The sequence below is a fragment of the Sus scrofa genome, chromosome 5 (assembly GCF_054392235.1).
Source record: "Sus scrofa isolate SSC_HxYL_T2T_F1_AM1 chromosome 5, Sscrofa_HxYL_maternal_Yorkshire_Landrace_v2.0, whole genome shotgun sequence".
NCBI lineage: Eukaryota > Metazoa > Chordata > Mammalia > Artiodactyla > Suidae > Sus > Sus scrofa.
Genome location: NC_139387.1, coordinates 22,646,325 through 22,672,454, shown reverse-complemented (window position 1 = coordinate 22,672,454; position 26,130 = coordinate 22,646,325). Strand labels below are relative to the sequence as shown.

The 26,130-nt window shown below is 35.2% G+C and overlaps 2 protein-coding genes across 4 annotated transcripts in view; one reads left to right on the top strand and one right to left on the bottom strand.

Moving 5' to 3' along the window:
• Positions 1–26,130, bottom strand: part of LOC146403204 (uncharacterized) — a 732,844-nt gene that overhangs the window by 690,523 nt on the left and 16,191 nt on the right. The window lies entirely within an intron of this gene.
• LOC100513011 (olfactory receptor 10C1-like) lies at positions 7,562–14,658 on the top strand. Its single transcript, XM_084957838.1, has one exon. The coding sequence runs from the start codon at positions 9,694–9,696 to the stop codon at positions 10,633–10,635; it is 942 nt and encodes a 313-aa protein (XP_084813964.1). The 5' UTR covers positions 7,562–9,693; the 3' UTR covers positions 10,636–14,658.

The window sequence follows — 26,130 nt, the reverse complement described above, 5'->3', positions numbered from 1 at the left end:
ACCACTCCATCCACCACGCACACACACATAGATTCATCGCTGTGCACACACACATGTACATACACATGTATGTATACATGAGGAAAATTTACTAAATAAACATAAGCAAACACATAAGCATCACGTACTTATGACTTTGGTGCTTTTCCATAGCTTTCGTGGGACTGCTAGTTTATGTGATTTTGGACATGGGACCATATGCTCCATAATATGGACTATAATTTCATTTCACTGGGCCCAGGTTTCCCCAGTTTCTTACTATGCACATAGGTATAGTCATATCACTTGAGTTGGGCTTTTAAAAAAAGGCAAAATCCTGAATAAATCTGACTTGCAGTAGAGGTCCTCCTTCCAACACTCATTTCAATTTCTATCCATCAAAAGAGCTCTGCTTCCCACTGCACTGTGACTTTGATAAAAATAACATGTGTTGAGTAGAGTCTGGGAGTGTAGGAGGGTGAGCCAGCAGAAGATCACAAAACAAAGTGAAACAGAGATGCAAACAAGGCTATCATAGAAAACTGTCATTCCTTTATTTGATAATTACCATCGTACATATTCTACCTTGCATGGAAACTTTAAATTCAGTAAGATTTTGGAGAACTAGAGCTTTATAATGTCACAGAGTGCAACTCCAACTATCCCTCTCAGTCTCTCACTATCCTGAAAAATAGGATACTTTTTTATCCTAAAAAATAGGATACGGATTACTTTGCATAAATCCTCTAAAAAAAATAAATAAAACCCATTAGCACTGATGTTGCAGTTGCTACCACAGATTTACGGACGTCTGTTGTAAAAATTTGCAATCTGTAGTTGTCATGACTGCTATATAGAATAGGATGTGCTCTTTCATTTGCTGAACAAAATTTTAATAATTTAATGACATTCATCTTAAGTCCACTAATTTAACTGGCTATGCCCTAATGAGGCCAAAGAGTTTTTTTCACTTCCCATTCAGCAAGCCAGCCTCAACATTTTCTAGAAAATATGCCTTATCTCTAATTCTAGCTGCTTTCTCACAAATACCTGTTTTCTCATAACAATGATTACGCATTAATGCAACTACATCATCAGTATCTGGAGTACAACCTAAAGCTGAGATCATCATTAAATGTCTCTAACTAGGAGTTCCCATTGTAGCTCAGCGGGTTAAGAACCCGACTAGTGGGAATTCCCCCTGTGGCTCGGCGGAAATGAACCCGACTAGTATCCATGAGGATGCAGGTTCAATTCCTGACCTTGCTCAGTGGGTTTAGGATCTAGCGTTGCTCTGAGCTGTGGTGTGGGCCTCAGACGCAGCTTGGATTCTGCATCGCCTAGCCTGGGACCTTCCATATGTTGCAGGTGTGGCCCTAAAAAAAAAAAGAGGAAAAAAGTTTTTTAACTGGAACAGCACTTCTAACAACCCAAAATGTAAATTCGTGAAAGTTGGAGAGCAAATAAGCCCAATATCTGAATTGAAAATACTTTGTATGCTTATAATCCACAGCATTTCTTAAATATCAACCATGTTTTCTTAGTACTCTCTTCTTCAGCATTCTATAGCTCTCTAGACAAAACCTCTACTATTTTCTGTTTTCTTTTACTTTAAGAAAGCATCGAGTTACTCCTTCTTTCACATGTAAACACCTATAGTTATTTTCCTGAAAACTTTTGCGTCATGCATAGATTCACGAATAAAACTACTTTTTAAGAAATTGAGAAACAAATCATAAAGTTGTAGCCGGATATATCTTACCAAATAAAACTCCATACTTCTTTCATTACAAATTTAACGCCTTTTTTAAAAGGTAAGTTAGTATTTTGTGAGCACTGTCAACTGATCTTGAAATCTGTAACTAAAATGGTCAGAATTAAGCAAATAGCTCAGACTAGCTGCTTTGCACTGGCATTAAGTGGTGGATATATCCTAGGAACAATATTTTAAAAATGCGACAGGCCTTAGGGAAATGATCCCTGGGATATTAATAGAAGGGACCATTGCCAATTAAATACCTGCTTTACCTCATAGGAGAGAATATCGAATGTTCACGTAACTGCTTATATTTCCTTTCAATCACAACGGCTGCAGTTCCATATGCATTTCTTAATAATAGATATTTGTGGTGGGTGTATAGGCCACACTGGTCAATCCCCTGGGATTTCACACATTGCTAGGCCATGACGATATGAGAAATATATATTTAAGCTTTCCTTGAAAAAGGTTTTGTATTTTTTTGTGGAGTAGATTTTGGTCCAAAACTGATAGAGTGAACTTCTACCACATCCTTGAAATTTACATTATTTTGAACTTTATTTTTAATTCACTAAAAATGGTATTACTTCAAACACGTATTTTACTTATAATGATCTTTTTAAACGATTAAACTAAGCAAGTTAAGCTGATAACTGGCATGTACTGTATTGCTGTTTTATGCCTTCAATAGTTTGACTATTGATTTGGTTCACTATGAGAAAACTGGAAACATTACCAAGATTCATATATTTTTCCATGAAAGCAATATCTTATAATATTAACATGGCTATTGCCATAAAGAGATAAAAAATTTTTAATTCTTAGAATATTTTATCCTTTTAATTTCAAGGGCTGTTTTAATTTAGTGGGCAGAGACATAACATTCTGCTTTGAAGTATTTTGTAATGAGCTAACAAGGCTGCCGGGAATCTTCTTGTTATTTTACTATTTTGGTCGTAGAACGAACTCATAATAAAGTTAACTTAAAAGTCATAAATTAGCATAATGAGAATGATTCAAAAAGTTTAACAAAATCTTTAAAGGGCAAAAACCCTCAAAAGAGCCCCATGAGTTTAAAGTATACATGAAAAGCAGATTTAACAAATAACTAAATAGGAAATGTTACTACTATTAATTTTGCTTCCTTCTGGAAAAGTAAAAGGGAAGCTTCCTACATTTGTGGAAATTAATATGTCTTAATCTTTATTTTCTAAGTAAACTAAGTAACAATGGTATAATAGTTTAAAAATCCCTTTTTTAATTTTTGATTCGATATATCTACCTTTAAAATAAGTAAAATGGGGAGTTTCTGTTGTGGCTCAGCGGTAACAAATCTGACTAGTATCCATAAGGATGTGGGTTCAATCCTTGGCCTTGCTCAGTGGGTTAAGGATCCAGCATTGCCATGAGCTGTGGTGTAGGTTACAGATGCAGCTAGTATCTGGAGTGGCTGTGGCTGTGGTGTAGGCTGGCGGCTACAGCTCTGACTGGACCCCTAGCCTGGGAATTTCCACGCACCACAGGGACAGCCCTAAAAAACAAAATAAAACAAAATAATAATTAAGTAAAATGAATATGCAATGTTTTCAAAGAAAAAGTTGTAACATATAATTGATCTATTTTTCTCTTTTTTAAAAAATTTAATTTTATTGGAGTATAGTTGATTTACAATTCTGTATCAGTTTCAGGTGTAGAGCAAAGTGAGTCAGTCATACTTATGAATATATCCATTCTTTTTTCCCACTGTCCCAATGCCTCTCTCCTGCCAGTGGTTTCACATATGGTAACCGTAAGATTGGTTTTGAAATCAAGAGTCTGTTTTTTAAGTGTTCTTCTGTATCATTTTTATTAGATTCTACATATAAGTGATATCATATGATATTTGTCTTTCTCTGCCTGACTTACTTTACTTAGCATGATAATTTCTAGGTCCATCCATGTTGCTGCAAATGTCATTATTTCCTTCTTGTTATGGATGAGCAATATTCCATTGTATATATATATACCACTTCTTTATCCAGTCCTCTGTTGATGGACAATTAGGTTGCCTCCATGTCTTGGCTACTGTGAATAGTGCTGCGATGAACATAAGGGTGGATGTGTCTTTGTGAATGCAAGTTTGGTCCAGATATATGTCCAGGAGTGGGATTGCTGCATCATATGGTAGTTCTATATATACTTTTCTGAAGAACCTCCATATTGTTTTCTATAGTGGCTGTAGCAATTTACATTCCCTCCTACAGTGGAGAAGGTTTCCCTTTTCTCCACACCCGCTCCAGCATTTATTTGTAGACTCACTTATGATGGCCATTCTGACTGGTATGAAGTGGTACCTCATTAGTTTTTTTTTTTTTTTTCCCACTGTACAGCAAGGGGGTCAGGTTATCCTTACATGTATACATTGCAGTTACAGTTTTTCCCCCACCCTTTCTTCTGTTGTGACATGAGTATCTAGACATAGTTCTCAATGCTACTCAGCAGGTTTTTATTTGCATTTCTCTAATAATTAGTGGTGTTGAGCATCTTTTCATGTGTTTTTGGCCATCTGTATGTCTTCTTTGGAGAAATATCGTTGGGATCTCCTGTCCATTTTTCGATTGGGTTTTTTGGATTTTTTTTTAATATAAAGATCCATGAGATGTTTCTATAATTGGGAGATTAATCCCTAGAAAGCTGTTCCATTTGTAAAGATTTTCTCCCATTCTATGGGTTTTTTCATTTTTTAAATGGTTCCTTTTCTGTGCAAAAGCTTTTAAGTTTGAATAGATCTCACTGGTTTATTTTTGTCTTTATTGTCATTATCCTAGGAGGTGGATCAAACAAGACCTTGCTGCAATTTATGTCAAGTTCTGCCTGTTTCCCTCTAGGAGTTTTATAGCATCTGGGCTTATGCTTAGGTCTTTAATCCATTTTGAGTTTTTGTGTATGGTGTTAGAGAATGTTCTAATTTCATTCTTTTATGTTTACCTGTCTAGTCTTCCCACCACCACTTATTGAAGAGACTGTCTTTGCTCCACTGTATGCTCGTGCCTCCTCTGTCATAGATAGGTTGACTATAGGTGCATGGGTTTATTTCTTGACTTGTTATCCTCTTCCACTCATCTATATTTCTGTTTTTGTGCCATCAGCATACTGTTTTGATAACTGTAGTTTTAGAGCATAGTTTGAAGTCAGGAAGCCTGATTCTGCCAGTGCCATTTTTCTTTTTCAATATTGCTTTCACTATTTGGGGTCTTTTGTGTTTTCATAGAAAGTTTAAAATGTTTTGTTCTAGTTCTGTAAAGAATGTCATTGGTACTTGATAGGGATTGCATTAAATCCAGGGATTGCTTTGGTGAGCACACCCATTTGACAAAACTGATTCTTTCAATCCAAGAGCATGGTGTATCTTTCCATCTGTTTGTGTCACCTTTGATTTCTTTCATCAGCATTTTATAATTTGCATACCTTATTTCATGTAATAAATAGTTGTAAACATGTAAAATTACATATTTGTAAATATATAAATAGATACACATTGTAAATATGTATAATATGAAGGATATATTTGTAACACTGGGCAAGAAAAATCAGCATTAAAGATGGTGCATTACTGACCCATGTCTCAGGCTTTTGCTTTGTTTTCAAAATTTTTAACTAAAATTTTTATTAGATCTCAAGAAGAAGATGATGAAAACCCCTTGATCTAAAGATGAAGTGAACTTCAATGGAGTTATTTCTGCCTTATCTGTTCCTAAATGAATATCTTTACCCCTCCCCACCAAATTCAGGTAAAACATAGCTCCCTGTGTAGATGTCCAAATTACCACTCAAGAGTATTTCACTTCTTTATTAAATAATTCCTAAAATCAGATTATACAAGGCATTCACTGACTATGTATTACTGCCATCTTGTGGGTAGTCCATCTTAATTATTTTGCCTGAGAATTCTTAATGGTTGTTATAATTCTGAATTTTCCTGGAAACAAATCAATGATTCTTTACCTATAGATTTGTTGGCTCACCTACCAGGTGGCAGGCACAGTAAGTCTGAAAAGTGAAAGAGACACAGATTCCCAATTATATGGTTTGAATTTTCATTTGATGAAATTCATGTAACCAAATACCTCAATACTTAAAACAATAATAAATAATGATTACCTCACAATTGTTGTGGTTCTGGAGTTCAGGAACAGTTTATCTGGGGATATTTGTCTCAGAACTTTTAACGAGGTTGCAGTCAAGATACAATCTCACTTATATGCTGAATTTTAAAAAGCCAAAGTATAGAAACAGAAAATAGAATAATAGTTTCCAGAGGCAGGGTGGTGGATAGGAAGAATGGGGACATGTTGGACAAAGGATATAAATGTCCAGTTATAAGATAAGTAAGTTCTAAGAATCTAATATACAATATTGTAACTATACAAGCATATCTCATTTTATTGTGCTGAATAGTTATCAGTAATCTCTGATTTTTACTACTGTAATTGTTTTGGGGTACCACGAACTGCACCTGTAGAAGATGGAAAACTTGAGAAATGTGACTATTCTATAGACTGACAGGCTATTCCCTTCTCTCCATGGGCCTCTCTGTTCCCTAAGACACAACAATACTGAAATTGGGCCAATTAGTAACCCTAAAAATAAGGTTATGCCACTCTATTTTCAAAATGTGTATGCAGGGGACATACATAGGGATTTTATTTTAGATGACTCCTTCAAATCTATTTAACAAATATGCTCCTGGTTCTTCATCTTAAAAACACAGTGAACAACAATCATAAGTAGTCTTGTCTTATCTATTATTTTTTTCCTTAGGTAGCAATCACTCTGCCTTTCTCGCTCCTTTCATGGGCAAGTGTCTCCAACATGTTGTTTCCATTTTTTTTCCATTTCTCAACTTCTATTTATTCATAAATAACTTGAATCTGTTTTTTTTCTCTTACCTTTCCTTCAAAAGTATTTTTTACTGAAGTTGGCACTGGCCAGTGTGTAGCTAAAAATAAACAGATGACTCAAATCTATTTTTTCTCAACTTCTCAGAAATATTTGGTATACGTAATCACTCCTTTAAATACTCTTTTCTGCCTTAGAAAATGCTGTTGCCATTTTCCACTCTTTCATCCCAAGTCTTTTGTGTTCAGCACCACTCATAAACGCATGTTCTATGAGATTAGAGAAGGATATAAGAAATTACCATGAGAACTGAAGTCCGTATTTTGTTGTTATAACTGGGTGGGGCTCATTCTCATCTGGTCATGACTTCACCAAATGTGTGGCTCTTACCAAGTTATTCAGGGCAAAAAGAGATGTGAAACAGCGTGAGAGAGAGCTTTTCATTTTTAAATATCCTATACCCAACCATACGAGTGACCCTTGAACAATACAGAGGATAACGAGCACCACTCCTCCCCTGCTGGAAGTCAAAACTCCTTGGATAACTTCACATAAGTCCATTCTCCATATCTGCTGCAGTTATGCATTTGTGGATTCAACCAACTGAGGATCATGTTGTAGGTATGTAGCAGGTACTTTTTGAAAAACTTCATATATAAGTGGTCATGTGCCATTTAAACCTCTGTTGTTCAAGGGCCAGCTATACACATTTCATATTTTTAATCCTCTTCCCTGGTTTCAGAACTAGTCAACAAAGATTGAGAAAGAGTCAACACAGAGTTCAGATGGAGATTAAATAGAAAAACGTAGAATCAGCAATTTATTTTGTTTTATGACATCAATGGTTGACTATAAAAACATGTCAAAGACACACACTCGGGTTGTTTTCATATCTTGGTTACTGCAAATAATGCTGCAACGGACGTGCGAGTGCAGATCTTTTTTTTTTTTTTTTTTTTTTTTTTTGGAAATAATGATTTTGTTTCCTTTCACTATATACCCACTAGAGGGACTGCTGGATCATCTGGTTGTTCTATTTTAAACATTTTGAGGACTCCCATACTGTTGTTCATCATGATTGTGCCAATTTACATTCCAGCCAACTGCACACAAGGATACCCTTTTCTCATCAGCACTTATTTTCTCTCTCTTTTTTTCCTTTTTAAGGTGGCACCTGCGGCATACAGAAGTTCCTGAGCTAGGGATCATATGAGAGCTGCAGCTGCCAGCCTACACGACAGCCACAGCAACACTGAAACTGAGCCACATCTGCGACCCATGGCCACAACTTGCAGCAACACCAGATCCGAAGCCCACTGAGTGAGGTCAGGGATCAAACCTGCACCCTCATGGATACTCTGTCTTGTTCCTAACCTGCTGAGCCACAAGGGGAACCACAGCACTTGTTATCTCTGTCTTTTTGATAATCATTATCCTACGAGATATGAAATGATATCTCAATGAGGAGGGATGTTGGGCACCTTTTCATGTACATATTGGCTTTGTCTATGTTTTAAATGAATTTATTTTTTGCTAGTGAATTGCCTGAGTTCATATTGGCTATTTATACGTCTCCTCTGGAGAAATGGACACTCAGGTCCTTTGTCTATGTTTTAAATGAATTTATTTTTTGCTAGTGAATTGCCTGAGTTCTTTATATATTTGGGATATCCTTATTGAATATATGGTTTGCAAGTATTTTCTCCAATTCTGTAGTCTACCACTTTCTATGAAAAAAATAATTGCAAGACCAATATTAAAGAAGAATACAGCTTGGCCATAAAAACATGAAGGAAATCCTGCCATTTGTGACCAAATGGATTTAACTGGGGGGCATTATGCTAAGTAAACCACACATATAAAGACAAATACCATATGATCTCATTTAAATGTAGTATCTAAAGAACTTTGTTTCCCTAATTAGGTGCATTTATTAAAATTTAATTATAGACAATGAACGAAGTAAATGCTGTTGTGGGTATATGGAGACTACTCTGTGTCCTATACGGAGTTTACTGACATCACAAAGACCTGACCTGTCACTGTGTATTTCAGAAGTTTAAAGGCAATGGTTGTGGAAAATATCCAGACAGTTCAGTAATTATGTGCATTGCAAGATGAAAATCAATGAGAAAATTTTAGTTTTCCCATTGTAATTTAAGTGATGTAACTAAACAGCAATAGATAAGCAATAGAAAATGCAAATAATGGAAACCAAATTTATATTAATCTTCATCATTGCTGCTTCGGAACAAATTCCTCCTGAGAAAAACATAATTAAACTGTGCACTGGATGAAATCCCTATGGTCTCTAGTTAGAACAGAAATACTGTCTGTTCTTTCCCCATGTTATACGTTGGACTTGTAAGATATCTAGAAGCCCAACCAGAAACAGAAAGTTCCTTGTGGTTCTAGGTATGTTCTCCCATTCAAAATTTCCTCTTAAATGACATTAGGGTTACAGAAAGGAGATCTTGTTAGTTTGATTTCCATGGATTTTAGTGGCCTACTTATGATCTCATCCTTTTCAAACCAAATAGGGAAGAAAACGAATAGGTGAATGACTAGAATTATACCCAAGTCCTGACACGTTAGTAGAGCTTTCAGGAAAAACCGTGGAATCCAGAAGACCAGAATACAGTGGCTTTATATTTTCCTCGAGACACTTGGGTTTTATGTGCCTCCTTTACAATTAGAATGACTTCATTCTAATATTATATATATATAACTCACATAAGAGTAATGGGTCTATATTACAATGTACATATGTTTAGAATAACAATAAGATAAAAAATCAGATTATGTCATTTAAAGAAATTACTTTATGTAACTTTCTGTGAAAATCCAAAACTCCACATCAGGAAGAAAGTCTGCATGCATTGAAATTGGGCAGTTGTGCTGAAAGCTTTAGCCAGGTATCCAAGGGTTTCCTATGGAGAGGTTCTCATGTCGGACCTGTGATCCTAGGAAAGCTCCTGTTTCGGACTTCCATAGAGACGTAGGCTAGGCGTCTGGATTCCCTCACATATTAGGTGCCCTCTCTGCTGTCTCCACAGAGGTCTGGCTCGGGGCCGAGGATGAGTGGAAACCAGTCCCTCTGCACCAGATTCACACTTGTGGCATTTTCCTCTCTGGCAGAGTTACAACCCGTGCTGTTCGTGCTGGTCTTAGCCATTTACTTGTTCACAGTGGGAGGAAACCTCATCATCATCAGCTTGATCAGGGTCACCCCTGCCCTGCACACACCCATGTATTTCTTCCTGGTGAACCTCTCCTTCCTGGAGATGTGCTATATCACCAGCGTGGTGCCTCAGATGCTGGTGCACCTGCTTGTGGAGACCAAGACCATAAGCGTGGGAGGCTGTGCAGCCCAGATGTACGTATTTAGCATCTTGGGACTGACAGAGTGCTGCCTGCTGGCAGCCATGGCTTATGACCGCTTCATAGCTATCTGTCACCCTCTGCATTACACGCTCCTGATGGGCCCTCCAGTGTGTCTCAGGTTGGCTGCAGCCTCGTGGACCACTGGGGTCGTGGTGGAGGCAGCCCAGATCACATGGATCTTCACTCTGCCCTTCTGCGGAACAGGAGAGATCCAGCACTTTTTCTGTGACATCATGCCTGTGGTGAAACTGGCTTGTGTGGACACCTCCCGTAATGAGATTGTGATATTTGCTGTTTCTGTTCTGTTCATTATGAGCCCCTGTTTCCTCATCCTGTGCTCCTATGCGCGCATTCTGGTGACCATCGTGAGAATCCCCTCAGCAGCCGGCAGACGCAAAGCTTTCTCCACTTGCTCTTCTCACATCCTGGTTGTGTCTCTGTTCTATGGCACTGCCTTGTTCACCTACCTCCAACCAAAGACTGCACACACTCCAGCATCAGACAAAGCAACGGCACTCATGTACACGGTGGTCACGCCTGCTCTGAACCCTGTTATTTACACCTTGAGGAACAAGGAAGTGAAGGAAGCCTTCCAAAAACTAATGCACAGGAACTCTCTCAGGCAAATGGCCTAAACCAGCCTTCATAGCTGAAACTTACACTATGGTACAGAGAGGTTACCCAAGGTTTCATGACCCCTCTAATATGTATTGTCACTAAGGTACTCACAGCACGAGAACCAATAAAGACATGGATTGTTTGTTGTATTTTTGTGAAAGTGGGAATTATTTGGTAGGCTCTTTTGTTTACCTTATATTTATTAAATGATTTAAACTGTTTATCATTTATTCAATCAACCATATTCAATCAACAAAACTGCTGAGCATCTCCGGTGTCCTGGACACCATTCATATTTCCCTTCTTCAATGGTAAGAGCATTAAGGTTAGTATGTTTCATACCATTTGACTACGGAAAATGTAATGTTTTAGTGGAAAAAATTCAAAATGAATATGAAGTAATTAATATAATTCAGTGACAAGTATAAGATTGTATAATTTAACTTCTTAAGTGGAGTACACTCCCCTAATTACTCTGTTCTCTGCACATCTTAATGATCACACATCTTCAATAATCAACTGTTAACAAATATTGATGAGTGATGTATACTATAATACACCCTCTGAGTATTTAACTAGGAAATTCAATGAGGGACACTGATTCCTTATCCAAAATTAGATTCTTCCTTTGCTGTTATCCATTAATTTTATAGGTTTTCTTATGAATGAATGGGTTTTAGAGAAATGTATGTTAAATATGTGCTCAGCCAAGTGGAACAGGAAAGATCCAGTGCTTTTTTTGTGACAGCTTGCCTGTAGTGAAACTGGCTTTGTTGATGCCTCCCATTTGAAATTGTGCTGTTTGCTATCTCTGTCCAGTTTACCATGAGCCCTTGTTTCCTCATCCTGTGCTACTATGCATGCATTTTAAACTGTAGTTGTGTTTTTGTCACTATGTTTTATGTCTTTCTCTGCATTGAACATGCAGTATAATGCTTTGTTCACATTATCATTCTAGTCTCATCATCACCCATGTCCTAAGTTTCAGGACAGTGATGGTCAGACTGTGCAATATTTATCAATTAGAATTACACGTCTGGACATTTTAAACTCGGAGACTAAACACCACCAGAAGTAGAAGCTGGGCAAATATACTCATATTTGTACCATGACTGAACAATGCGAATGTGTTCTCTCCAGTTGAGAGTGAGTGTTTGTAACTACACATGGGACAGTGTGATAACCTCAGATGGGAGGGAGAAGAGGAGAGACTGAGGCTCCACAGGCAGAGCTGTGTTATAGCAGAGGTTCTCCCCTTCCAAAGCAGTCCCTTAGTTAGTTGTCTCTGAGACACAAAACAAATACTTCACCTGTGTGCACATGCACATGTGGGCACACGCCCATGCATGCGTGCACACAAACATATAGGTTAATCTAACAACTGTAAGTCATAACAGAGGGTCTGATCTCTTCTGTTGCTTTGCCCTCATTTTTAAACACTCACTGTTCTCCAAAACCACTTAGAGAAGACTGACTGTTGCTACTTATTACCAAACTATTCAGAAATCCATGCTTGTGACAGAAGTAGTGGCTACGTATTTCTCAACCTCCAGTTCTCCTGGATTTCAGAGTGGGGCTGAATTCCCAGGAAAAGAGATGAGAGAAATCTCTTTACCAAACTTGAGTGCCATGTTATTGCTTGAGCTTCAAAGGAGTTCCTCCTCAAGGTAAAAATTTAAAAGACCATTTTCCACACATACCATGAGACATATCAACACTGACAGCTGGTTTAGAAGAATGAGGAGAGGCTCCAAAAAAGCAACCTCAGAAAAAAGACGTGTGCAGATCTCGAGCTTACATAATAGAAAGCTGTGGACACCCATGAGATGCCTCCCAGTCCATGCCTGCTTCTGGGAGACGTGCCCAACACAGCTCCCCCACATCAAGACTACTTAACATCTCTCCCAGGGACCAAATTGATTTTTTTAAGTACCAGAATCTTCAGTAGTCAGTACCTCCACAAGACCCCCATCATGATACAATCTGACTCATTCTGTTTTTTAATTATTAAAGCATTTTTTAAATCATAAAGTAAATTCAATATTACATTCACAGGAACTATGTTTTTAAGATGGGACATGTGTGGAATGGACCTTTTTCACTTGTTTAGCCATTCCAGAAGAGCACAAAGCTCAAGGAAAGAGGGTCTTTAAATTCTGAAAAGATTGTGGATGAGCCAATAATAAGTGGGTTTCCTAAAAAGACAGAAGATCACCCCAGCCACCTCTGGGGTGGCAGCCACCTGTATATAAAGCTGACTGAGGAGGGTGTGAGGTAAGTTGGAACAGTTGTACTTGTTAAACTGCAGGTTCACGACGAGCTTTTTCCCTTCTGCTTCTCACACTAGATGGGAAGGGGCTGGGGGCTTCAAGCTCACCAAATCATATTGAGCAGGTTGAGCGTGCTTCAAAGAGAATCACTGTAGAAATCAGAATGCCTATTAAAAGGTGCAGTTGGACCATCTGGATGCTTGCTGAAATGTGGCCCCTGGAGCAGCTGAAGTACTCCCATTTGAGTGGAGCTTCAAATGACTGAATGTTCTAGACATACCTTGCTTGCACCTGCTGGACTCTGGGGACTCTATGAACAAAAATGGGAGAACTGTTTCACACCCTATTATTGCTGCACTTTTGAGGTTCACTGTAGGAATCTCTAAAAGCAGGGTTTGAAAGGAATGTAGTAGCGAATACTTGAAAAAAATAATCAACCTATGCATAAACTTAACGATATATGTATAAAATCGACACGAGAAAAACTATAAAGCTCTGATGGAAGAAATCAAAGAATCAGAAAAATGGAAATCTAACAGCTTCGATAGCAACAACTGGATCTCACTATAAACTACACCCTACGATTGCCTTTTTCTCACTCAGTAAAGAAATGTGCCCTTTTCCTATTTATCATCCCTGGCATCCATTTACCGGACATCATAGGGTCTAGAAACTGTTAGGCATTGGCTGAGTTCTGAAGTAAGTGTGATGAAAGTTTTAAAATACCAATTCACTAAATGTCAATAATTAAAAGACATCTGAAAGTTACCAAAACTGAGAGAGAGTTCAGATATATAAGAGGGGGAATCAAAAGAGCCATATGAAACAGTTGATTGGGAAAAACTAAAGCCATTCCATAGTTGTTTTCCTAACGAATTGAAACTTTCTGTTACAAATATTTGATTCTGTTATATGAAAGCCTGTTACATATAGCATTTATGTTATACCCTAGCTTAAGCAGAAATTTGAATGACTAGAATCACCTATTCCCACACTATTTCCCAAGTACGAGAATTTACCAAAAACAATGAGGATCTTATCAATGGAAAATTGGTAATTTTCTCATAATTAATATGCTGAGCTATCAATTCATAAAATACAATGTACATAAAACTTACCTTACCTTCAGAGTTCTTTTACTACTCTTTCAAAAATTTTCAACTATTTTAGTAAGAAAGCCTTTAATGCATACTAGAAACATTAAACCCAAACCTCACGTTATAGAAGAAGGAGATGTTTGCCATTCTAAGAGCACATATCAAGAAACATTTTTATTGCAAGGAGCTGTCATTTCAAAAATAAAGGAAGAACAGGTGTTGGGCATATTTGAAATTGTAAATATCATTTGGTAAAAGCTTATTAGCATAATGTTTCCTGCAAAGCTTTTAAAGATAGTTATCATTTTAAACCCCATTTTGTCCTCAAAAGTTCATATTTACCCAACTCCTTCAGTAAATGATTTGTAAGAACATAAAGATCAATTCCTGAAGCTGGTTCATAATATGTAGTCTCCAGTATTATACATGTTTCAATGACATTTAAAATGCTCCCCACGGGGAATTCTCTTGTGGCACCATGGATTAAAGATCTGGCATTGCAACTGCAGTGGCTTGGGTCACTGCCGCGGCACAGGTTTGATCCCTGGCCAGGGAACTACTACATGCCATGGCTGTGGCAAAAAATAAAATGTTCTGCTTCATCTTAATTTCAGTGCATTAACCGCTAACATCCCATAGCACCAATCTGAAATTTGAAGTCCAGTTTCTAGTTGATATCTCACATGGAAATTCAAGGCATCTCAACTGAACATGCCCAAAGCAAACTTATGCGTGAACCCCACCTTGAAGACTATGTAAAAATTTTCCATTTTTAGCACAAACTAATATCCCATCCACTCTGTATGGAAGACAGGAGTCTCAAGGTTGTCCTTGTAGCATAGCTCTCTTTGTCACCATGTTCAACCTATCACAAAATAATGACAATTATACACAGGAACCATAAAAACCCATTCACTTCTCCTTATTTCTCTGGCATAGTCCAAACTGTCATCATTTCCCCCTCTACAGCCAGTCTGACTGACCTTAGTCATGGTGATAGTTGTAAAACAGAGACCAAAATGTCTCTGTATGAGTTGGTTCCTTTTTATTCTCACAGACCTTATCTAGCATGATGTTCTCTCTGTTCCAGTTTCAATGACTCCTTCTAGTTTCCTGAACACCATCTCATCATGCACAGAAGGTTCATCGTGCTTCCTCTCCCTAGAATCTCCCTCTCCAATAACTCATCTCTTCATAGAATTAATCCACACTCTTCCTTCAAATCTCCACTCAATAATCACTTATTTATGAAATCTTTTTCCTTTATCTCCATAATGACATTCCTTCTTCCTATTTACATATTTTATGACACTGCCTAGCTTTCATTGGGTCCTGTGTTTTCTTTCCATATTTAACATGCTTTAAGTGTTCATTTAGTTGTGTTTCTTCTATTAATATCTGTGTTTTCCCTTAACTGTAGCCTTCTGGAGGCAGGGCCATGTCTTGTTTATTACTGTATTCCAGAATTTAATTCACAGCCTAATCACTCTAGACATTCAATTAATTTCATTGTATACAAGTAAGAAAAAAATGGTATAGTTATTTTCAAGATTTTAACCCATTTAAGATACTCAAGTTTATACTGCTTCTCCAAACATTATTCCAAGGACCTTGTACTTTTCAAATATTTCTCTATAATTAGACAACTGGCCATTGTGAGAACATAGTGTTGATCTCACCTCAAGCTACCTCTCCTTAAAAGAGGGTGGACAGTAATAATTAGACCAAATATTCATTTGGCCAGATATTCTCCTGAGTGTTTTACAGAGTCTATCTCCCTTGGACCTCTCAATATTTCAATTAGGGTATTATTATTTCCATTATAAAGATGAAATAATGATCTTTATTTCAGAGCATTTAAGAAACTAACCGATGGTAGCGCCATTTATAAATGACAAATTCATGATCTTAAAGAGCATGCTATTGCATTTTTTCTTCAAATTATACTCTTTTCTTAAGGGTTAACACTCAGAAGTGGCTAAATGGTGTAGTATTTCACTTTCTGCTTATTGCAGAGATGACGAAAAATCATTTATAAAACATGCTTAAAATGTTTTGGTTAATTGTTCATAGGAAACTCCCCAATTGTCATAAGATAGATGTAGTGATGAGGCTTGCAAGCACACTGGAAAAGCATATAACTTGTTCAGGCAACTATCTAAATACCCAGGGCCTGATTAGGCCTCATCCCAAATATAAGCTTTCTGTTGATAATGGAAACAGAGAACTCAGGAAGTTAGAACTTGAAGAATAAACTAGTTAGGGTAAATAAAGCTTCTTAAGCATAAAAGGAGGGTGGGAAACCAGAGGCTAAAGCGACAACACGGATACAGAGTATCAATTCAGTCATATGGTATTAATATACCTAATCTTACCCCCAATCCCAAAATTAGCTTAGTGAGTTTGTATTTGTAATTTCAGAAATTTGATAGGAAATTAGAAGTGTATAAAATGCTCCATTTGTACATTTTCTTGACACTCCTCCAACCCTGAGATGGAGGGAAGAAATCGATTTAATCATACATTTCAGGATCCTTTCGTTTCTATATCCTTTATTAATCCTAATCTGTAAGAGATATTTTTCAAATTTTTATCTTCTTAGTAACCATTGTCCCTTTGCCTTCTTTTTCATTGGACACAGTTTCCCAGTTCTTAGATGACATGCTAGCACCATAGAGCACAGGTGGGCGTGTGACCCTCACAGAGGGTCCTGGCTCCAAGTCTGATACATGACTCAGAAAGGTCCAATCAAACTAATTCTTATTTAGGTTGATGGAAGACAGTAATACCTTTTCCATTAGACTTGAACTTGGGAATATATCTCTGGAGCTCCCGAAGGCTGGAGCAAAAGGATAGAGGAGAATGTGACTATGATGTCGATGGGAGGAAAACACTGCCCAGAGCTGCATTATCTTGAGTCAGGATGACTTGCAGGCCAGCAAACCCAGCTTTAGTCATACAAACTCTGCAATTCTCTACTGCATGAGACCATAATGATCCCCTCTCTTCTACCATTTGCTTACATCTTTCAGAGATGAGGCATTCCTCGCCAGTAAATGAAAACTTCAGTAATTCAAAAGCCATTTTAACTGAAGTTCTAGAGACAGAGAACTGCTATTTTTTTTAACTCTACCTTTTTACTCTTCTAGAAAAGATTAATTATTTCCACACAGTCTTCTTCTAGCTTGATATGTCTTTATATGGTTAAAATATTCAGCGGTTTTCCCCACAAATTTCATGAATTAAAATAGATTTCAATAAATTCCATTACTTAATCAAACATCCATAAATCCTTTAAGAGTAAGTCAAGAATGATGCAAATTTCTCTAACAAATGTCACTCATATATTATAGGATAAACAATTCAGAGGCATCCATTTGGCAGGATTCCTAGGGATTTTTTTTTTATTGTTATTTCCCCCAATACACTTTTTTTTCCCACTGTGCAGCATGGGGACCCAGTTACACATACATGTAATTTTATGAGGTTTTCTTATTTTCCTCAGAAAGAAAAAACAGAACAAATTATATGATGCAAAAGTAATCTTTGTGACAGATCACCTGACTTAAGAAAAATTTCCCAAATACACAGACTAAAGTGTCTAGAACCTTTCCTAGATGTGGATATGTGCACTGTCGTTCTGTTTTAATTTTTGAATTTTTAAAAATAATGCTTAGATAAGACTCAAAAATAATGTTTTCTCAATTTCCATATACAATTGCCACCATGGAAAAGCAGACGCCAAATACTGGTTAATAATTATTGACTAATCTGGCAACACTGACCAATTTCGCAGCAAGGAAAATAACCCAGAATAGGATTTTGTATGTTTAATACCAAATTATATGTGTTCACAATATAAACAATATAATAATTTCAAGATACTAACTTGCAAATAAATGCCTTTAAGGAAGGTAATGACATATAGATATAGTCCCATCCTACCAGCTTGTTAAAATCAGAGGCAGTTTATTTCACTGTATAGAGTTAGGAAGACTCTGGACTTGGCCATGGAAAAGCCCCTCCAGCAGTGCCATCTGGTAGACAGAATTTGTAGTGATTGTATCTGAACATAGATCAAGTCTGAATATCTTTATTTTTTTTTTTAAATCTGATACTTTGTGAAATTTTACCTCTCAAGATAATATTACATATGCGATTTTATTAAACATATTACCTCATTTAATTATTTAAAATTTACCCAAAGAAAGTGGGTCATTCCGTCCTCTGCTTCTTTGTTTTGTGCATACATCCAAGGAAGAGTGTGTTACAAATGATTCATTTTTTGTCTCCTAATTCAATTACCTAAAATAGCATTTATAACTTCCCAGAAGTTATAATATACAAAATAACTTATAAGCTGCTTAAGAGGAGAGACAGCTACTGTCTCTCATCATCAATTCCATCAGTGATTTCCAAAATATTCAATCCAAGAGATTCTCAGACTGTATCTCCATCTTTCAAGGAACACAAACTAAATAAGTATTTTTAAACCAGCTATAATGGAAAAAATAAAAATCATTATAAAAAAACAAAAAAAATTAAATACTGATATATTTTTAAAATAACAAATAAATAAATAAATAAATAAATAAGCATTCTGTTCAATTCTAAGTGTTAGTACATTTGAAAGACCCAGATAAAATAATACAGCCAGAACACAAGGGTGATCAGGAATGCTATGTTTGGTCATGATATTTAAGGTTTGATGGAAGTTATTAGGGAAGCTGAATATTATACAAGAAAACCGAAGTCTGTTATCATTATACATGAAAAGGACAAGAGGCTTAATTTATTCTCAAAGATGAAAAGGGTAGAATTAAAAACAGTGGGAAGAACCTAGAGGAAAGCACCCTTCTGCTTAGTATGAAGAAAACGTCACTTAAAACTGAAATAGCTGACTTTCAAAAATACAAAATTCTCAATTGATGAAACTATTCAAGTATATCCTAATTAGTTATTCATTTAGGAAATATATACAAAGGATTCCCTTTGAACTGTTTAAGTTAAATTAGTTACGGCCGATCCCTGACCTAAAAAACAACACATTTTGCATTTGAAGGTGTTAGACACTAAAGGAAGGTAACTAAAATTTAAATCTCCATTGTCGCCCTCCTTGCTGATCACCACCCTCCATCTTTAGGTGAAATATGGTTTCCAATCTTTGGGGGGATAACTTATATGCATGAATGTTATAAGATAGACAAATACAATTAAACTTGTCACTAAGAATAATCAGTTTCTGTCCCATAATCATCTGATAACCTATTATCAAAACTGAAATTCTTGGAGTTCCCGTCATGGCGTAGCAGAAACGAATCCAACTAAAAACCATGAGGTTTCAGGTAAGATCCCTAGCCTCGCTCAGTGGGTTAAGGATCCGGCATTGGCGTGAGCTGTGGTGTAGATTGCAGATGCGGCTCAGAGCTGGCCTTGCTGTGGCTGTGGTGTAGGCTGGCAGCTGTAGCTCTGATTTGACCCCCTAGCCTGAGAACCTCCGTATGCCATGGGTGCGGCTCTAACTTACCAAAATAAAAAATAAATTAAAAAAAAACCCTGAAATTCTCTTACTTAAAAATAACAACAATCTCTATCTACTTTAGGGAAAAGCTTTAAATTTTAAAACATTATCTCTCTTGCTTAAAATAATCAATCCGCCACCTCTAAATGATATGAGGTTCTGGAAAATGTAAAAGAAACATTTTAATTATAGCTCAAATATTTAGTGTCTAGAAATAGGTTCATTCAGAAGGCATAAAATGTCTTATTTTTGATGAAGAGCTTTGTTTTTCTTTTTAATTATTCCGAAAATATAAGTAAAAATACCTTACATATTGTTTTATGTAAATTAGACTCATCAGTTTCACCAAATCACTTTTTCAAATCTATCAATTTAAATCATCACAGTCAGAGAATTCCTCCCCACAATTATCTTCCCAGACTTATTCCAAACACTTGGTGGGTGATGGGAAGAAAACTCCTTCAGATGGTTGAATATAGTAGGTGTCTTTGAGAAGATTTGGAGGATTTTTTTGGTAGCCATTCCTCAAATCCTGTGTATAATTAATTGTTATTAAGGTTGCTTGTGATATGATTTTGATATTTAGTTGCTATCAAATCCTAGAATCATGAGTGATGAAATTAATTCATTATTCTTTGTATAGCAGCTCTGGTTAAAAGAACTAGTTCAGAACACTTCATCATACTACAACATATTCTAATGTAGTTCAAAGCAACTGCTCAATCTAGTCAATCAAACAATAACCCTGAGGAAATTATATACATAAAACATTTATAATCTATATATGTGACCTTGAAGGGAATACAAATAATGAGTACATTAACTGAATGAAGTAAAGATTATAGTGTGTTTATCTGATTGACTATTGGAAATATCTTCTTTAATTGTCCCAATAATAGCCTCTCAAGAGAAATGGTTTAATTGCATCTCGCTATTCAAACTGATTTTTAAGTTATATATTTAAGTATGCATATTTAAAATCCCAAGAAATTGGGTAAAATATCACCTTACATGTGTGTGTGAATTGGGTAAAATATTACTTTACATGTGTGTGTTAGAAGAGAAACAATGATTCAAATTTGTCCATATATAAAGAAAAAAGTTTTAGAAAGAGTTTTTATGTTCCCCATTTTTTGTAGATTATATTTATTAAACCTGATGAATAATATAAGACCACTATTTCCACTGAAAGAATAATAAATGAAAATAAGTTCTAAACTAACTTCCAGACATTAAGAAATGTAAAATAAGTTTAAACAGGAGGCTATAAATCACTCTTTCAAATAGATTTTAAAAAACAAAAAGATGGAAGGAGTCAGAAAATAATAGTGTTTTCATATACACTAAAATTACTTTTAACATATGAACTCTTTGGAAACGACACCAAAAAGACCGACATTCACCCAAGAGATTCTTGCGTGTATCTGTGGGTATGACAAGCATAAAAACATAAGTAAATACTTGTCTCTAACTCTATATTTTTAAACATCTACTGTACCACTTAAAAGTAGTTCAAGCTTGTCTTGCCTTATAATCACCTACGCAGAGATTTCCTAAATTTCTTTCTAATTTTGTTCTTTGCCTAAATTTACTTTTTAATAGGGCCCAATGAAACTGATTAAAATTCTGAATTATTTTACATGGGCTTTATTTAAGATAATTCACAGCAGGATACAAAAGTTTTCCTCTACCAGTGGGAATCACCTGGTTGCCCTGGTGTAACCTATAACTAATTATGGCAAAACAGATCAATTTGTCTGAAGAAGTTTGAGAAATTAGCTACACTACACCCCCACTGTACCTTGAGACAAATGGAGCCCCATTTTCTCAATTAACCCTCTCTAAGGCATGATTCCATCTCTCCCAGGTATCTCTCTAACTGGCACACTTAGCTGTGAAAATGCAGGGTTATTTTAGACATCCATGGGGAATCACACTCTTTGGAAGCCATCCGAGTAGAACTGGCTCCAAACGTGCTGCCCCGAGGATGACTTCATCTTTAATTTAAAATATTCTTATAAATACTCTCCAGGGATACAGATGATTAATGGCCACAAGAGAAAAGTACTATGTGAGTTTCTGATTGGTCTCCAGGGTTTACTGCATTAAAGATGTAACTTTCTTTTTACTATAAACTCCAGAAGACACATTAGACACCTCAGATGAAAGGGTATCATACAGGGATTTGGTCCTCTTGCATAATTAAGAGGACACTCTCTTCTAAAAAAATTAATCTGAAAATTCTCTTACCAGTTACACAGATCCTCAGGATTTGGGGGGGGGGAACGATAAGTATCAAGAAATATCTTTTCTTATCTAATCTATCTTGTGTAAGGTTTTGTGGAAAAAAAAAAAACATGGAATTTGGAATAAAGAGAGCTAGATTCTAGTGGTAAATTGACACCAATAAGAAATGTGCACATGGGCTAGTCATAACACATTTTGAGGGTTTCTTATTTAAAATTCTCAAGGATTCCAATCTTATATCACAGACTATTTTAAAGACTAAATTTAAAAATCTATGCAAACTAATGCACGCTCCGTTTCCTGCTCTATGCCCCTGGATGAATCATATTCAACACAGATGACCAGATACCTATCATATTTTACAGAAAATGAAACAAACATCTAAAACAAGAGATTTGCCAACTCCCTTAAAGTACTCACTTTAGAGTCACAATTTTGCTTGTCATTCACAAGTTATCACATTTAAGTGAGTCTTCAAAAATTGCCATGTTTTTCTTCTTCACACTGGTTTTTGGTTCAATCCACAAGAGGGAAACAGTAACAAATATGTATCTCATATGAACAGCATAGAAAATGTACTTTTAAAAATTTAAATATAAGGATAATTTGACTGTAATTAGAACTATATTATAGAATATTTATATACTCCTATAATTAGCAACAGAATAAGTAGACAAATTAAAATATGGGAAATAAGAAAAGTCAATGAATTTCTGTTACATATATATTAAACAATTTATCAAACATAAAACACATTTCCCCAAAGTTGTCCATAGAAAATGATTGATTTGATAACACATTAAGTTTAAAAAATAACATTATAAGACATAAATATAGGGCAATATGAAATTTTCAAAAAAACTGTAGCAAAACATGAAAAAAATTTTAAAAAGAGAAAAAAAGGAAATTTCTCAAATTTCTTCAAATTAACAAATTTTGAAACAAAGCAAACAAAACCTAAAATAATCCTTAATTCTATTAAGAAATTAAACTTGCAATTTGAGATAACAGAAAATAATTTTATGTAGTAGTATGTATAAAATTATCAAATGAAAATACACCAATATTGAAAATACTATGATTTTTAAATACCTTGCATTAAAAATATAAAATTGTGTTATTCTACAAAAATAATAATACATAAATAAGCTAAGTATTGATATTTAATTAATTAAAATGAATATCAAGAAAAGGAAAATAATAAAAAGCTAGAATAGAGAATTACTGTGGTTGTCAACCATTTATTTCTCATATATATATATATGCAAACTGCCCTGACTCTGATTCTATTACAAATGAAAGGTAGAGTACCAAAGTTGAAAGTACTATGAACATGATGATATATGCTGTAGTGGTACAGCATAATAACAAAATCATAGAAACCAAAATAAGATTTCTTTTCAATTTTTCAATGCGTTTTTCCTTTCTTAAAAATTTTACTGATATATGGTTGATTTACAGTGTTGTGTTACTTTCAAGGGTATAGCAAATTGAAACAAATGTGTGTATATATACATTCTTTTACATTATATATACATATAAATTTTTATATTAATTTCCATTATAGGTTATTACAATAAACTGAGTACAGTTTCTTGTGCTATACAGTAGGTCCTTGTTAGTAATCTATTTTAGATACAGCAATGTGCATATTTTAATCCCAAACTCCTAAGTGACTCCTCCTCCACTTTCCCTTTGGTAACCATAGGTTTCTTTTCTATGTCTGAGTCTGTTTTGTAAATAAGTTCATCTGTATCATTTAATTCCACATACAAGTGATATATTTGTCTTTCTCTGTCCCTCTTACTTCACTTAGTATGATAATTTCTAGGTCTATCATGTTGCTGCAAATGGCATCATTTCATTCTTCTTTATGGCTTAGTAATATTCCATTGTATTTGTTTTGTACCACATCTTTTTTCCTTTTTTCCTAGTAATAGTGTTATAGACTTAAAGGGTACATTTTTCATCTTTAACATTCCTCATTAAAAATCTCTATTTACAAATTTATGAATATATGTGTATGCATGTGTGCATTTCTTTATTGAATATTAACATAATTATGAATTCATCACTTATGCTAGAAAATAAATAACAAAGATCAATAGGAACTTTTCAGAATGACACGGAAACCAGCCTTCAAACATAGCATATACTGTATGTAATGTTTCAGGACTAACTTTTCTCGCTATAATATATTTTTGCTGAAATTCACTTTCACTGTGGATATAGTTATCATTAACTTGTTCCCATAATATTCTACTTCATAAATACTCCATGTTTCATTGATCACCAATCCTATTGATGAGCATTTTATTTGTTTCTGTATTTATGTTTGGTAGCTCTGTTATTGTGAATATCCTCATACATATCTTCTCCAATACTTGTGCACAATATTTTCTTGGGGTTCTATTCAGGAACAGAATTTCTGGGTTAAAGATATATAAGTGATTCACCATAGGGAATAATGACAAACTCTTCCAAAACTGTCTCCACCAATTATTTACAGTACGAAATGCAATGGAAAATAGAGCCTGTAGACCACCTGCAGAGTCGATCTTAATTTTTCCATTATCACTCCAAGACAATTTTTGCATATTTTTGTAATCATCACCATGAAATTTAATATCAAAAACATACTGTATAACTGCTTGTATATATATATAATACCAGAATTTTTATTTTATATATAAATGGAAAGGATATGATACATAAGAATATTATACATAGAAAAGATTTTTTTCCATCACAAGCAAGAGACAAGTTTTCTCCCTTAGGGACAACATCCCTCCTGTGGAGAATGCACCTACAGACCATGTTCTCTCCCCATCATCAGACTTCATTTCTCCCACTGAATGGGTGTAAAATGGGATTTTATTATAATCTTGATTTGAATTTCCCTGATAACTATTGATATACAACATCCCAATGATTGGTCACATCAGTTGCTCTTCTGTGAAATTTGTGCTAACATATTTTTATCATTTCATATTGGTTGATTGTGCCTTCCACACAGATTTTTAAAAGCTCAGTATATAACTTTCTGCTTGTATATATTTTATACTCTTTAGCCTCCATTTTACTTCTATAGAGCACTCTCGGATGGGCAAAAAAATTCTTAATTATATTACATTTCCATATATATATATATATATATACTCTTACATAACGGAAGCTCTTTGTGTTAATTTTATATTTTCTCTCTCTGTTATTTTTTAACTAAGAAAAGGAACTTGTACTCCCCCAGGCACAACAGACAAAAATTACATTTATTCCCTGAAATATTTTTCCTTTGAATTTTTTCTTTCAGCTGAAAGTTTCAGAAAAGTTAAATTGGATCATGTGTTTACATTAAAATTATGAGGAAAATACTGTTTTCCACACAGCACCATGCTGTGTGTATATTTTATTACCCCAACTTTATTTTGATATTACTTACTTATATATTGTGCAAATTTAAGGCATTCAACATAATGACTTGATTCATGTATGTATCATGAAATAATTACCACAATAAGGTTATTTAGCACAGACATAACTTCACATAAACTGCCTTTGGTTGGGGGTGTGGAGTAAGAACAGGTAAGATCTAGTCTACTAGCAACTTTCAATATAATATATAACATAGCAACTATATAATATAATATTGTTAATGACAGCCAACATGATATGTATTAGATCCCCAGAACATATTCACCTTCTAACTTGAAATTTGTATCCTTTGACCATCATTATTCCATTCTACCACTCTCTAGTCCCTGGCAAAAACCATTCTATTCTCTGTTTCTATGAGAGAAAGAAGTTCCACATGGAAATGAGATCATACAGTATTCGCCTTTCTCTGTCTGACTTATTTTCTTTGCTGTGAAGAGTATTTATTTTCATGTACTCCCATTTGTTTATTTTTGCTTTTGTTGCTTATGTTTTTGGTGTCATAGCCAATAAGTCAATGCCAAGTTTGATGTCAAGGAGTTTTTTTCCTGCATATTTTCTTCTAGGAGTTTTATAGTTTCAGGTTTTATATTTAAGTCCTTAATCCATTTTTGAGTTAATTTATGTGAGTGGTGTAAAACAGTGGTCCAGTTTCATTCTGTTGCAAGTGAAGATCCAGTTCTCTCAGTATCTTTTACTGGAAAGACTATTCTATCACCACTGACTATTCCTGGCTTCCTTGTCAAACACTAATTGACAATATATGCATGGGTTTATTTCTGAGCTCTCAATTCTATTCCACTGGTCTGTGTATCTGTTTTTATGTCAGTACCTTACTGGTCTGATTACCAGAGTTTTGTAATATAGTTTAAAATCAGAAAATGATGTCTCCACCTTTGTTATTCTTTCTCAAGATTGCTTTGACTATATCTGGTCTTTAGTGGT

Coding starts and splice junctions, on each gene's coding strand:
- LOC100513011 (XM_084957838.1), top strand. CDS start 9,694: ATGAGTGGAAACCAGTCCCTCTGCACCAGATTCACACTTGTGGCATTT.